This window comes from Prunus mume, unplaced genomic scaffold (assembly GCF_029339155.1).
Source record: "Prunus mume cultivar Tortuosa unplaced genomic scaffold, ASM2933915v1 scaffold11, whole genome shotgun sequence".
Classification (NCBI taxonomy): domain Eukaryota; kingdom Viridiplantae; phylum Streptophyta; class Magnoliopsida; order Rosales; family Rosaceae; genus Prunus; species Prunus mume.
The window spans coordinates 26,942-40,211 of record NW_028296557.1 but is presented as its reverse complement, the minus strand read 5'-3'; the positions used below and the strand labels follow the sequence as shown (position 1 = coordinate 40,211).

At 38.9% G+C, this 13,270-nt stretch overlaps 4 protein-coding genes, 1 long non-coding RNA gene and 4 other non-coding genes across 9 annotated transcripts; 3 read left to right on the top strand and 6 right to left on the bottom strand.

Annotated features, from left to right (window-relative positions):
* The first annotated feature begins 1,851 nt into the window (after positions 1–1,851).
* Positions 1,852–2,744, top strand: LOC148914406 (mavicyanin-like). The gene is made up of 2 exons (XM_089043666.1): positions 1,852–2,054; positions 2,146–2,744. The coding sequence occupies exons 1-2, from the start codon at positions 1,889–1,891 to the stop codon at positions 2,532–2,534; spliced, it is 555 nt and encodes a 184-aa protein (XP_088899792.1). The 5' UTR covers positions 1,852–1,888; the 3' UTR covers positions 2,535–2,744.
* A 385-nt stretch (positions 2,745–3,129) lies between these two features.
* LOC148914405 (peptide methionine sulfoxide reductase A1-like) lies at positions 3,130–5,045 on the top strand. The gene is made up of 2 exons (XM_089043675.1): positions 3,130–3,852; positions 4,567–5,045. The coding sequence occupies exons 1-2, from the start codon at positions 3,322–3,324 to the stop codon at positions 4,816–4,818; spliced, it is 783 nt and encodes a 260-aa protein (XP_088899801.1). The 5' UTR covers positions 3,130–3,321; the 3' UTR covers positions 4,819–5,045.
* Positions 5,046–7,234: 2,189 nt separating this feature from the next.
* LOC103333017 (cyclin-U4-1-like) lies at positions 7,235–9,108 on the top strand. The gene is made up of 2 exons (XM_008235818.2): positions 7,235–7,725; positions 8,539–9,108. Exons 1-2 carry the CDS (start codon positions 7,379–7,381, stop codon positions 8,807–8,809), a joined length of 618 nt encoding a protein of 205 aa, XP_008234040.1. The 5' UTR covers positions 7,235–7,378; the 3' UTR covers positions 8,810–9,108.
* Positions 9,109–9,683: 575 nt separating this feature from the next.
* LOC148914404 (uncharacterized) lies at positions 9,684–10,605 on the bottom strand. Its single transcript, XM_089043663.1, has one exon. It carries the CDS (start codon positions 10,414–10,416, stop codon positions 9,901–9,903), a length of 516 nt encoding a protein of 171 aa, XP_088899789.1. The 5' UTR covers positions 10,417–10,605; the 3' UTR covers positions 9,684–9,900.
* Positions 10,606–12,105: 1,500 nt separating this feature from the next.
* On the bottom strand, positions 12,106–13,172 carry LOC103333015 (uncharacterized). The gene is made up of 2 exons (XR_514192.3): positions 12,699–13,172; positions 12,106–12,249 (listed from the first exon to the last, which is right to left on the bottom strand). It is a non-coding gene; the product is annotated as an uncharacterized LOC103333015 (long non-coding RNA).
* LOC148914403 (small nucleolar RNA snoR31/Z110/Z27) lies at positions 12,341–12,437 on the bottom strand. The gene has a single exon (XR_016123062.1). It is a non-coding gene; the product is annotated as a small nucleolar RNA snoR31/Z110/Z27 (small nucleolar RNA).
* On the bottom strand, positions 12,518–12,606 carry LOC148914402 (small nucleolar RNA snoR31). The gene has a single exon (XR_016123064.1). It is a non-coding gene; the product is annotated as a small nucleolar RNA snoR31 (small nucleolar RNA).
* Positions 12,695–12,795, bottom strand: LOC148914401 (small nucleolar RNA R30/Z108). Its single transcript, XR_016123063.1, has one exon. It is a non-coding gene; the product is annotated as a small nucleolar RNA R30/Z108 (small nucleolar RNA).
* Positions 12,879–12,983, bottom strand: LOC148914400 (small nucleolar RNA Z107/R87). The gene has a single exon (XR_016123065.1). It is a non-coding gene; the product is annotated as a small nucleolar RNA Z107/R87 (small nucleolar RNA).
* Positions 13,173–13,270: the final 98 nt, after the last annotated feature.

The following is a 13,270-nucleotide window of genomic DNA, read 5'->3' as shown; positions in this document are numbered from 1 at the left end:
TTAAAATAAAAAAAGATCCCAATATATATGGAGTATAGCTGGTCGACTATACTATTTATTTTTAAAAAATAAAAAAAAATAAAAACCCAGTTCAGCCGTGTGGCTATACTATTATTTTTTTAAAATTTAAAAAATCTAGTTTATAAATTTAAAAAAAAAAAACAGAACAGCTGCGGCGGCGTCTCGCCTAGTTGCCCATGGCTATACTATTTTTTAAGAAATATGAATAGTATGATGGTGCCGGCGTGTCAAAATAAGTATAGCCGCGCGGCTATACTATTCATATTTCTTTAAAAATAGTATAGCCGCGCGGCTGTACTATTTACGAAAAAAATAAAACATAGTCGTAGGCCCGTTCGACGGGACGGGAGAGAAGAAAAAGTTGTGATCGACGGCAGGAGAAAGAGCTGGGCTTTCTCAGTCCTCGCTCGCTCCTCTCAAATGGCAACAAGCAATGGAGTGTGGGAGCGATGGGAGCTCACACTCTTTGAACTCTGTTCCCATTTTACCACAACCCCACCAATTCCGTGCCTTTTTTTGTCTGGAAAGCCTTTCAATTCTCTATTTTCCCATTTCGTTTATTTGGATTTAGACGGCATATAAATAGCGAGAATTTCACAAACCATAAAGAAAATTTTGATTCTGACGTATTGGGATAGTTGGAACTCGGAAGGCATCAATCAGTAGATTTGAAAGAAAAAAACTTTAATCTTCTAGCAAAATATAACCCAACCATTGATTACACATGTTTGGAATTTGATGCAGCCGAAAAAACCAATTCTCACAATGATACAAATCAGAGAAAAATATTCTGTTTCTTTATAGATAAACATTGTTGGGAGAGAAAAGAAGGTTTTTTATGTGTTGTGAATGTATAATTGTATATGCCAATGTGTATAAAATTTTGTCTGGTTATGCGTTTTTAGTGTCTCGTGGTAGAATTGTAAATTTAAGGACTTGTAGGAATTCAGTAATTGATTTTTTAATCTGTCAATGTAGTTTGGAGGGAGTTGCTCTGGGGAGCTTTTGCTGGGCCATTTGTGGCAGGGATGGGGTGTATCTGGTTGAAACCGAAATACTGGGGCCAATGTTTTCTTTGTGCAAGTCAGGTATGATAATAGAGTAAAGATGTTATAGATGTAACATCCATGGCTGATGGTTACAACTTTTCTCAAAAGAGACAACATTGTGCTTTTGTTTGGACTTTCTGCAGGGATGGGATGCAACAAATGAAAGACAGTTTCCCTCTTCTTCCATTCTCATGGGAATTGGGAAATTGAACTTGTGGATCATTACTTTCTTCCCCTTCTGTATGCACATTCACTGGAATATGGGAACCAGCAATTTCTCATGTTGGTGCTGCTTCAGTTGCAAATCAGACTATTGAGGGTCCCTAGTTAATGTATAAATCCCTATATTCTTGGACTGTTGGAACTAAAAAAGAGTGGTGCATTATTCCATAGTTATGATGAGAGTCAATGGGGAGAAGAAAAGAAATATTATTTTGACTGTTTTTTCTTATCATTTTGAAGACAAATCTACAGAAACACTTAATCACATGTGCAATATGGAAGCTGCAAGATTTGTGTTGGGTGCCTGCACAAGCAAACCAATTTATCATCTTAATTTCTTGTACAAAGCAAACAAGCGTATATGTCGTTGGCAAAGTCAGCAAAATGGAGATTTGGAGTTGGAGGTGTTTAACTGCTCACCAACTTGCTTTTGAGGAACAATATATGTACTTTGAATTGATCAAGAATGCAAGTCATTCTCACAGTTGAAGTTAGGTCATCTAATAATAGGAATCCTCCAACATATAAATCTATAAAATGAAATCCCCCTCTTATGTTTTATCTCATCTTACATTACATTCTCATTCTCCATTGAAATGGGAAAGCTGCTTCCAGTTCTTGCTTTTGGTCTTGCTGTCCTTGGATTTGCATTGACATGCACTGCTACAACCTACACAGTGGGGGACACCTCTGGCTGGGACATAAGCACTGACCTCAGTACATGGTCCAACGACAAAAAATTTAACGTTGGCGATATTCTCTGTAAGTGAAAGTTATACTATACATTCAATTTGAATTAAGCAACTTGTTGTCTTTAATTTTTGTTTTGTTTTGGGTTTGTTTCTGGTTGCAGGGTTCCAATACTCATCATCTAATAGTGTTAGTCAAGTGAGCAAAGAAAGCTTTGAGAGTTGCAACACAACCAAAGTTGTGGAATCATATACAGGGGGGAACACAACGGTCACATTGACGCATCCTGGTGATTGGTATTTTGTGAGTGGTAACAAGCTATACTGCTTGGGAGGGATGAAGCTCCATGCAGAAGTAGAAAACAACCAAGCTTATGCGCCGGCTGGCGCACCACAGGCAGCAACTGGTTCCGGCCAAGGGGATCATCTTCCACAACCTACTTCTAAGAGCAACATTCCTACTTCAAGTGCATTCATCAACTGTGGACCTAATGTCTTTCTGTTGGCTATCTTAGGCCTTATAGCTTCCATGCTATATACGGATGTTAAATAGTGAGTCCTTGTATGAATATATATAGCAGCTGCAGCTATATAGCCTGCAGTTTTGAAATAACAAAAATTTCCAAGTCTCTTTAGTTTTAGTGTGCTAATTTAGTATATGATTGTATTAAATCAGGAAAGAGAGAATCTTTGATAAACAATAGATGTAAACTTTCGTTTTCTACACAAAGAAACGGGTCAAATACAACTATAATTGATTTTATTATCATCTAATCTGTAGTTGTAGCTACATCAACCACTTCCAACAGCATGTCATTTTGGTTAAACCGACATTGCTTACATCAAACCAAAGCTTTGACTTTCTTCTACTCTCTCCAACTTGTAAAGAAAAAAACCCAAAAAGAGTTGTAAAAGAAACAGAAACCCTGAACAATGCTTTGGAAAACCTTAATATTATTTGGTCTCTTTTTTTCTTGATGACATTGTGATTGTGAAAGTAATGGTCTTCCAACGTTGTTTAAAAGAGGAAACTTGTTGCTTTTTCTTAAACAACCTGTATTTTCCATTCTTATCCTCCCGCGGTCCCACCTCATGTGTGTGGGTAGGTACCCGCCAAGTTGCCAGAAGGCGCCACACAATTCCTGAACAGAAACAAAACAAATAAGTTGAAGAAAATCTTGGAGAAGAAGACCAGCATTTTAATTTCCATAGGCCAAAAAAGAAAGCAAAAAATTCTGTATAATTTTCATTTTCGATTAAAAAAATAATTGTGAATAACTACCTCCCAAGACGGAACTCTCACTTTAGCCCGAAATAAAACCAACACGTCACACCCGAAAATGCTCAAAACCTTAGCCACCATCTCCACCACTTCACCACTCATCTCCACCGCCATAACCACCCCTAAACTCTCTCTCTCTAAGCCCTTCCTTTCTCTCTCTCAACTCCAAAACAAACCCACCTCCCCCTTCCCACAAACCCACAGACCCATCTCTTTCAACAAGCCCCACATGAACCTCCTCAACAAGCTCGGCTTCGGCCCAAAGACCTCCGACCCCACCTCCGATTCTTCCTCCATCCCTCTGGGCCCAGACGACGACGTTCCGGCGCCAGGTCAGCAGTTCGCCCAGTTTGGAGCCGGGTGCTTCTGGGGTGTCGAGTTGGCCTTTCAGCGAATACCTGGCGTGACCAAGACAGAGGTTGGGTACACCCAAGGGTTCTTGCACAACCCGACTTACGAGGACGTGTGTACGGGCACCACCAACCACTCTGAGGTCGTGAGAGTGCAATACGATCCTAAAGAGTGTAACTTTGAGACTCTGCTTGATCTCTTCTGGTCCAGGCATGACCCCACCACGCTCAATCGCCAGGTGAGTTGTTCTGAATTTTTTCTCTGGAAATTTTTTTTATAAATTATTTGGGTTGGGTTGTTTTGTTGGGGTTTCGTTGGTTATTGTGGGAATATGTTCAATTGCTTGTGTGATAGGATCAAGATTTGATTTTAGTAGTTTGGTGGTTGATATGTTTTGTGTGTTTTATTGATGAATTAGGGACAAAACTTTGATTGATAATTTTTGGGCTTTTCTTGTTTTGCCCTGTAGATAACTGTGTCAGTGTGTGAGAAAAGGAGATTGTAATTGACTGCACAACTTCTTGTACTGAAGCAGTTAGTCCTACTTTACTCATCAAATTTAACTGTTTTTATGTTGTTAGAATTCAGTGAGTTGCATGTAGCAGCATTGTCAACGAGATCTCAGTTTTATGATAGCAGATCATTGGGATTGACCGGACATTAGTATTTTCAGAGATATGATTACTGAAACAGTAGCCTTGCTTATGATTCTCTTTTTCATAAACCCTAAATCCCTCTTTCTCTTAATGGTTTGTCTTTTGTTGGCTCTTATTTTCTCATATCCATAAGCTACACCTAGAGATTGATTTTATATTTGTAGATTTGTCCTGAATATTCTCATAGAAATTCGAAATATGTGATATTTGATTTTCTTAATTAGAGTGTGATCCAAAAAGTACATTTGTCTTATGGCTGAAGTAACCATAAGGGTTTTTCCATATGTAATGGGCAGGGGAATGATGTGGGAACACAGTACAGATCTGGAATATACTTCTATACACCTGAGCAAGAGAAGACAGCACAAGAATCCTTGGAACAACACCAGAAGAAAATGAACCGAAAGATTGTTACAGAAATTCTTCCGGCCAAGAAGTTCTACCGAGCAGAGGAGTATCATCAGCAGTACCTTGCTAAAGGGGGCCGTTTTGGTTTTAAGCAATCTACTGAGAAAGGATGCAATGATCCAATCCGATGCTATGGCTAATTTATTTGCTACTGCCTTGAAAGTAAAACCGTACAAGCCATACCCGGTATTGTTCGTAGGTTGGTGCTTTTGTCCATATGGGTGACTTGTAACTAGCTTTTACATACTCTGTCTAGTAAGTAAGCATGGTGTTTCCATGTTGTGAGCTTGGATCTGCAATAAATTGTAGTGCTGTATGAACCTCATCTACCACCATTGGAAAATTTGGAACTTAGCTGTTGTCTCCACTGTTTTGTTTTAGTTCTGTCTGGCAATTCGCGTTGTTAGCACTGTTACCTGTTCCAGGTAGTCCTCTGGTTTATTATTTTTAGGGCCAAAGCTATGCAATCTTTTCTCCGCAAGTCAAACTAATAGCACCAATTGTCTTGTTGCAGCATTGTGGTTTCCAATTATATTATGGAGCTTTTGAAGCTTTTAACCTGATCAAAGTTAATTTCTCTTAAGTTTGTTGGAATGAGCATTGTGTGCTTGGAGGCCAGTGAGGCTAGACACTATATTTGAGCCATGTCAACCAAAAGAACACATAGCCTCACATGGTCGCATACGGCATGCCATAGTCTGCCCTAGTAAGGACGGCATGCCCTAGCCTGACCTAGTCGTGACTCGTGTATAAAGGTGAAGAAGGCGAAGGGACCATAGAAGATAGTCTCATGCATGATGCATCTGGGTAAGGAGCTAGCTACCCTGCAAAATCAGAACCTAAAAGTTAACTGGAAGCATGGATAAGTAGAAACATGCACTACATGTTTCATTAACATGCGAGCACGGGCTTGCTAAGATTCTGAATAAGTGGCACGTTTCTGTATGACCAATTCACACATTTCTCCCTCTATTTGTGGAAAACTCTATTCAAAGTGGATAGGTACAAGGTCACATTCTAAGGTACATGAGACCCACTCCTACCCCATAAATATAAGGTATGAAAGCGGCCAGAGAGAGAAGAGAACCCCATCTAATCTAAGTGGTGTTCAATTCAATCACAATAAAGACAAATAAAGGATCCAGTCACTTATTTTTGTATTTGAGTAAGTATTAGTAGAATTGGTATGCTTGAGAAATCATGTGTTTGCCTTTTGAATTAGCAATTAAGTGTTGGTTCACATAAGAAAGAACACATGGTTGGTGAAGGGGCCACATTCTTTGCCCTTCCCTTCCCTTCCCCTTCCTTTCATTTATGAGTCTTAATATGTCTTAATATTATAAGCATCCACAAATTTACACTCCACCCTTGTTGTATATATACTAAGAAAGACTGACTTTGCAAATTGCACCTGTAAAATAAACATTAGGTAATACGTTGTCTTGAAACATTTATTAAAGATTCCATGTTCGATTCTCCCTCCTTCAATCTCGCTAATATAAAAAATAAGTTGTTTTGAAATATTAGACAGTTTTATAGATGCGTGCATACAAGTTACAAATCATCCAAATTATAAACTAAAATCAAAACTGAGTATGAAATCAACATGCGTTTTGAATAAACGTGTCGGCACGGTCAATTGCAGAGATCAAAACAGTGAGTGCCAGCATGTTAATGAGCACGAACAGACTTTCCTTTTTCTTTTCCTCTCTTTCTTTCTTTCTTTCTTTCTTTGGTCAATCCTCTTGCTACGTACCCTCTTTGTTTATTTAACAATTATTTGATATCAAATCAGCATCATGGTCGATCGTAATCGGGCTGGCTTGGCTGGGTCTACATGAAACTTGAAGGCAAGATTCTTTTTTTTTTTTTTTTTGCTGCAATAAATCATTCATCAAGTTTGGTGGTTATTGTTAGGAATTACTGCAATCACACTTCACAAATAATGGGGTCATCATATTCTATTATTATTGTTTTATTATATATATTGATGAAAGCTTGTTGCCATTTTTATATTTTGATTTTTGTTTGCTTGGCAAGGGAAGCTGGCAATTGCTGTGATGATTAAAGTCCATATCCACAGTGGAAAAAGTCAGTTTTGTTCAGAATTATTGTAGCTGGAAATTACATAGGAAGTTGGCCTATGTCTTCACCTTTACTTCTAAAGATTATGCCATTTTAAACCACCCCAACCCCTAAAGACAAAGAAGTGAAGTGAGGGACAGCATGAACTTTATTGGATTTAGAGTACACATTAAAAAGACTTTGTGAACCATTTCCATTTCCCCTAATTCTTATTAAGATTTACCTTTGCACTCAAGTTTGAATTCATTCTTTCACTTTTTTTTGGATAAAAAAAGAAAAGAAAATACTCACTAAAGGCACTTGAAATTCTTCTTCAACCATCATGAATCATGATCCATCACAAATCCCAATTATTTCACACACAAAGCACGTATTTTCTTTCACAAGTCAAGTCATTAGCCCTACTTTCGTGCCCCCGCAAACAACTTTTCTATCACCAGCCAGGCAGCAGCTAAACCCATTATTTATGCCTAACATAAACAATCAATGATCACTAAATCTTTTCTAATATATAAACCAGACAGAAAATGCAACCCTTCAGACACGTAACAACACAAGCGCATCCTAATATTACATATATAAATAAGAAGCAGCCAACAGAAACAGGGCAAAACAATGGCTGATCAGGTTGAGAGCACTAGCCCAGAGGCCATGCCAAGAATGATAGACTTCATGTCCTCAGTTCTCGAGCGAGTGGCCAAATCCAACGATCTGAGCCGGGGGTTCGAGCCGACCCAGAGGCTGTCGCTTTTCCACAGCCTCACCACACCCACCATTACAATCCACAGCTACCTCCAGAGGATCTTCAAGTACGCAGATTGCAGCCCCTCTTGCTTCGTCGTTGCCTACGTCTACCTCGACCGCTTCACTCAGACGCAGCCATTGTTGCCCATCGATTCCTTCAATGTCCACCGCTTGCTCATCGCCAGCGTCTTGGTCTCTGCAAAGTTCATGGATGACATGTAAGCCAGCCTTCTGTTTTAGTTTCTTGAATTTGGGTTCTTTTTCTTTTTCTACTTGCTTGAAATGCTTGATCTTCTTGGTAGGATTTTAGTTCTGGGTTTTGCATAGTTAATCAAATGGGTTCCTTCTTCTATGAGTTTCAAGATTCAAGCTTTTTACAGAACATAAGTTGAATTTATACTTTCAAGGTCTCTTTCTCTGTGTCATTATATAATTTGGTCATCTTCTTGTTCAGTTCTTGATTGTTTTGATTGAAACCAATCTCTTTTTTTTTTTTTTTTTCTTTCTGTTCTGATGAATTGTGTCACATACGCACATAAAACAAGTGATGGAAGACCTGGAAAACAAGTTGGTTCCATGTTATTCCAAAATGAGGTTCATATCCTAATTGTTAATGGCATCACCGTTTGGAAGCAACCACCGCCAAAAAGAGGGAAAGAGATGAGGCATGTGAAGGCCTCCGTCTTTTACTAGACAAAGCCCACCTAAGATGTGGTGTAAAATTCCAAGCGAGCATGACAGATAATCTGTCATTATTGATGCTAATGACAGCTCAATCAAAGGCCATGTGGATTTTTAGCCAAAGTGTCAATCATTTGCCATAACACAAACGCTTTGCTTCTCAGCTCACTCTCTTTGTTTGCAATGCCAGCAAGAATGTGAACCCATGTGGTGGTCCAATATGACAGCAATGATATGATAGTTGAATATTTAACTTATGGGTTTAATTAAATTAATTACTTTAATTATTCATGCTCTTTGGTTAGAAATATAATTAATCATTTTTATCTACATGGGTTTGTTTGTTGCAGATATTACAACAATGCCTATTATGCTAGAGTTGGAGGGATCAGCACAGCAGAGATGAACCTTCTTGAGGTGGACTTCTTGTTTGGTTTGGGCTTCCAATTGAATGTCACACCTGCAACTTTTTACACCTACTGTTCTTATCTTCAAAGAGAAATGTTGTTGCAATCTCCCCTGCATGTAGCAGAATCTCCTCTGAATTTGGCCAGACGTCTAAAGCTTCATTGCTCCTTCAATGAAGATGAATCCGCCCATCAAAAACAGCTTGCTGTTTAGTCCCTGTCTTTTTCTCTCTGTTTTGTTAAAAAAAAAATCAAAAAAGATTTGGAGATGTGGGTTTATGTATCACTTTTGGTCTATATGGGCTTAAGCCCATTTGACCTGAGCTAGGGGTGTATAATTGAATAGCCCATATGGTGTCAAAAGAAGAAGTCAAAGCCTTCTCGCTTGAGGCCAATCAAACTTGTAATGCGCTCAAGCTTTTGCTTTGCTTGTGCCCACCCACATATTTCCTATGTACTTTTCTTCTGATTTTGACTTTTGTTCATAAATTTTAGTCTCTCTTCTTTTTGGTACTCTCGATATGGTGGTTTGTTGTACATATGGAGAATTTGTCTTTGCAGTTTGGTTATGACGCAGCGAAACTAACCGGTAACAAAGGGATCTTAAGCGGTCACCTTAAAGGTTGAGGAATCCACAAGACAATTAAGAGAAACGCTTAAGTTCACTTGAATAGTTCTACCAAATTAGGGTTTGGAAAGAAACCAAAAGGAAATTATGAAAATAACCATAAAACTTTAAATCTATTTTTAACCTAATAAACCATATTAAAATGCAATTTACCCTTATGTCGTGGCAAAGCAATATAACTTGACTTCGTCTCGTCACTCTCATATCACAAGTCCATACACTAGAAAGTCCAAAAATACTATTCACCGTAAAATCACTATTCAACCAGGAATTCCATCCTTAACATAAATCCTACTTTAGATCAAAGAGTGACCGATAGTCTATTGAATATATAATTGTGCAACTTGAAAAAAATAAATTTTTTAATTATGCGTGTTCATGCATAAGGGAAATTAGTTTATCCACTATACATTTTTTAAAAAAATTGAGAAAAATGTTCTTGACACAACGTAAAAGAATCTTGTAAATTAAAACCGTGAGGTCTAATATATGATGGGGAGAGTAGATTATATTGCAACTCATCAAAGTATGCACTACATCGACATATTAAATATACTAGCAATGCTTTTATTACATACATATAAAGCTTACACAACACGTGTACCTAGCTGTAATACTTATCATAGTGCACCGGGCCTGGAGGTCATGACAATCATGAACTACTCCCAGCCAATATCTCAGCCATGGTTGTTTCCTCCTCCTCCTCCTCCTCCTCCTCCTCCTCCTCCTCCACCCCAACCAGCGCCGCCCCCGGAATTTCCATAACCAGACCCATAGCCACTACCGTGACCTCCACCACCCCCAGACCCAGACCCAGAGCCAAACCCAAAACCAGACCCCCTCCCAAACCCAGCGGGTGATCTCCCAGACCCAGACCCATAACCCCACCCGCCTCCTGGGGTCGCGCCCCACCCCCAGCTGTAGCCCCAGTTGGGACCATGGGCCGAGCCGCTACCGCTGGTTGGTGGCCCGTTCTCCGCATTCAGCTCCGAAGACATGTCCTTAGAACCACTGCCCTTTCTTCCACCAAAAACAGCAGCACCAGAAGCCCAAGAAAAAGAAGTAGCAGAGATGAAAAGGAAGAGAAAGAGAGTAAATAGAAATGTATTGAGATGCATTTTTGAGTTGGGTGTTTTTTGTGTGTTTGAATTGAAGCTTCTTGTAGTTGGAAAAGCTAGCATGAGATTGTGCATGCTATTTATAATGGGGGGTGATGTGGATGCGCACAATAGCGCACCCGTGACACGACATTAAATACCTAATGATAACTGAGTCTCAAAGAGAGAGAGAAATTAGGATATGCTTTTGCCTATGCACTGCTATGTTTTTGTGGTTCAAAGGTCGGCAGTTGGGACAATTTTACCCACAATTTACAAAAACCAACCACTAAAACGACACTACAGATAAAACCCACCCACCACCGCCTTTCAAGTTTCAACTAACTAAATTATAAACATGACCTTATTCTGGGACTTGGAGGTGTGGAAATTAACGCGGGAACTTTTACAAAGTCGGTTTGTTGCCCGGGAGGGCACGTGGCAACGTAAGCATGCAAGGCAAACAGCACCATTGGAATTTGCTTTTAGTTGAGATGAGACTTGAGAGAGGGGGAGAGAGAGAGAGAGAGTAGAAGGAAAAAAGGGGCTTTTGGGCTCTGTTTAAACGGTGTAGTGGCTGCAATAACTCTCACTTTCCACATTCTTGGGTTGGAGTTTGGATGAAGTTGAAGCTCATCCTGATCCTTTAAAGAAAGAGACTTGATCTCGACACGTGTACGTCAGATCAGTGATGTCAAAGTTTGATGGGGATCTGAGGGTGGACTTAGGGCTTTGACAGTGGGCGACTCGGTTCTGGTTGTGTGCACTTGACGAAATATCTTGAGACATATGGAATGGAATGGACCACATTGTCACTTCACTTATTCGGGGAATTTGAGGTAAATATTAAGCAAAAAATGTAATGTAATGTAAAGATGACTACATACAATACAAGGTTACCTCAAACCAAGTTGAGAGACAAATTTCTTGTTAGCTGGGACTTTGGTTTTGTCTGGAATCTAGAGAGCAATGTTAGTGCCATGCGCATATTTTGCACATGCTAAAAGCTCCAATTGGGCTCAATCCCCATTAGTTTGCTATATGATCTGAGCTTTGTGCTTATTTTTTTCAAATTTATATATATGGGCCTTTAAATGTAGGGCAGTCCTCGCTGTGACGCATTTGCCAACGCTAAAATGGGCTTAGTGATCCACAAACACCACTACACCATTGACGACGTATCATATTATTATATCATCAGATATTCTTTCATTCGGATATTTGAACGTTATTAAATGGAGAGAAGTAGGAAGGGAGATAAAAAATACATGCATTTGAACAATAATAACATACGAATAAGTTATTAACAGAATCTCTGATTATATCATATCAAATCAACTCTGATTATATCATATCAAATCAACGGTAAGAAAAACATTATGATTGATGGAATGGAATGACCAAATTGAAAAGTAGATCCAACCAGTTTAAACAACATTCTCTTTGGCAAAATTCCTATTGTAGTGGGTCACTAATCGAATCCGGATCGAACAGGTTGAACCAATAACTTAGCCACATGACCCAGCCCATGCGAGAAGCACACTCAAGATTGAACCTATTGAGTTTCTATCAAAGTATACAAATGAACAATTTTCTTGCATATATTGTTTCGGCAAACTCTGATGCCCAGTTGAGATTAAACGACCAATAACATCCAAGTTTGCAATAGTGTTTCACAACAATTTGGGCCAATTTGGACACAAAGCAGAATATTAGACTTGCCACAACGAAGCATTCACCAGGACCCATCACATGAGTTTGAATTTGAAATCGAATACAAATTAGTTTTAGTAGAAATGAAATCGTTGGGTCTCACCGAATTTGTTAATGATGATTTGAAATTACAGTAAAAACATCAAAAAACAATTCTTTACAATTCTAAGACAGCAACCAAGTTCATACTCGTCCGCTGAAAGCTCCAAATCAACCCTGCACAAGTTCAAAAATCATAGGGGAATATGTGTGTTATTATAAAATAAAAAAGGGCCATATGAAGTGAATACAATAACAAATAAGAAAAATCATCATCAGAATGGAAAGTTGTTCTCATCCACAGCAAAATTTATGCTGTGTAGGAAGGTGTCCTAAGATTATTCCATATCTCATCAAATGATGAACACTGACTAACCCATCAGAACAATTTCGATATGACACAAAAACACAAAATCAAAAGCAAAACAAGAGAAGAACAATCAACTTAGATTCAGAAGTGTATCAGTTAGCATCACTCGATATTGAATATCTCAGATCAAGTGTTGGATAATATGATTGCTTCATCCCAATCTATGATCCATGACTAACTAGAATTCAAAAACAGAGAGAAAAACAACAATTACAAACATCAGACAAAAAGTCTCAAGTGGGAAAGTGAAATTAACTCAGTGGTGGCGATATAATAATTAGGTTCGATTCTGCCAGCAATTTTCCTCAACTTTAACTCAGAAGAGGGAGCTTGGTATCCTCATAGCAATTTCCTTTCCCACAAAAATTTATAATTAAAAACAATTTTCACAGAAAATCATACGAATTTCTAGGCAATCAAATGAGAAAGGGAAAGAGATGGCTCAGTTCAGCGGGGTTGTCGACACGCAAACTTCTCTATGAAAGAGAAGCCTGCATTCCGGTCTGTTGAGCTTGAATTTCATTGGGTCATCACCGCCATCTCTTTCTCTAATCAACTCATTTCAAACCAAAACTAGAAGTCGACACATTGAAACAATTACAGGGCAATTTGGAGGCTGGGAGAGTGAAACTAAACCCTAGATGAAGATAAGGGGCGGGGTTGACTGTGGAATGCGGTCGTTGGGCATCGTTTTATAGAGGCAGAGCTAGGGTTTTCGGCATTCAATGGGCCAATATTATCAACCAAACGCGCAACTAACTGGGCTTTCAAAAATATAACACTCGACCCAAAACTCAATATCTCTTTTCTGTTTCTTTTTTTTTTTTT

What these genes read in the sequence shown, in the direction of transcription:
- LOC148914406 (XM_089043666.1), top strand. Translation starts at nt 1,889, where the DNA reads ATGGGAAAGCTGCTTCCAGTTCTTGCTTTTGGTCTTGCTGTCCTTGGA. An exon ending in TAACGTTGGCGATATTCTCT is followed by an intron (nt 2,055 to 2,145) that starts GTAAGTGAAAGT and finishes TTCTGGTTGCAG; the next exon opens with GGTTCCAATACTCATCATCT.
- LOC148914405 (XM_089043675.1), top strand. Translation starts at nt 3,322, where the DNA reads ATGCTCAAAACCTTAGCCACCATCTCCACCACTTCACCACTCATCTCC. An exon ending in CCACCACGCTCAATCGCCAG is followed by an intron (nt 3,853 to 4,566) that starts GTGAGTTGTTCT and finishes TGTAATGGGCAG; the next exon opens with GGGAATGATGTGGGAACACA.
- LOC103333017 (XM_008235818.2), top strand. Translation starts at nt 7,379, where the DNA reads ATGGCTGATCAGGTTGAGAGCACTAGCCCAGAGGCCATGCCAAGAATG. An exon ending in GCAAAGTTCATGGATGACAT is followed by an intron (nt 7,726 to 8,538) that starts GTAAGCCAGCCT and finishes TGTTTGTTGCAG; the next exon opens with ATATTACAACAATGCCTATT.
- LOC148914404 (XM_089043663.1), bottom strand. Translation starts at nt 10,416, where the DNA reads ATGCACAATCTCATGCTAGCTTTTCCAACTACAAGAAGCTTCAATTCA.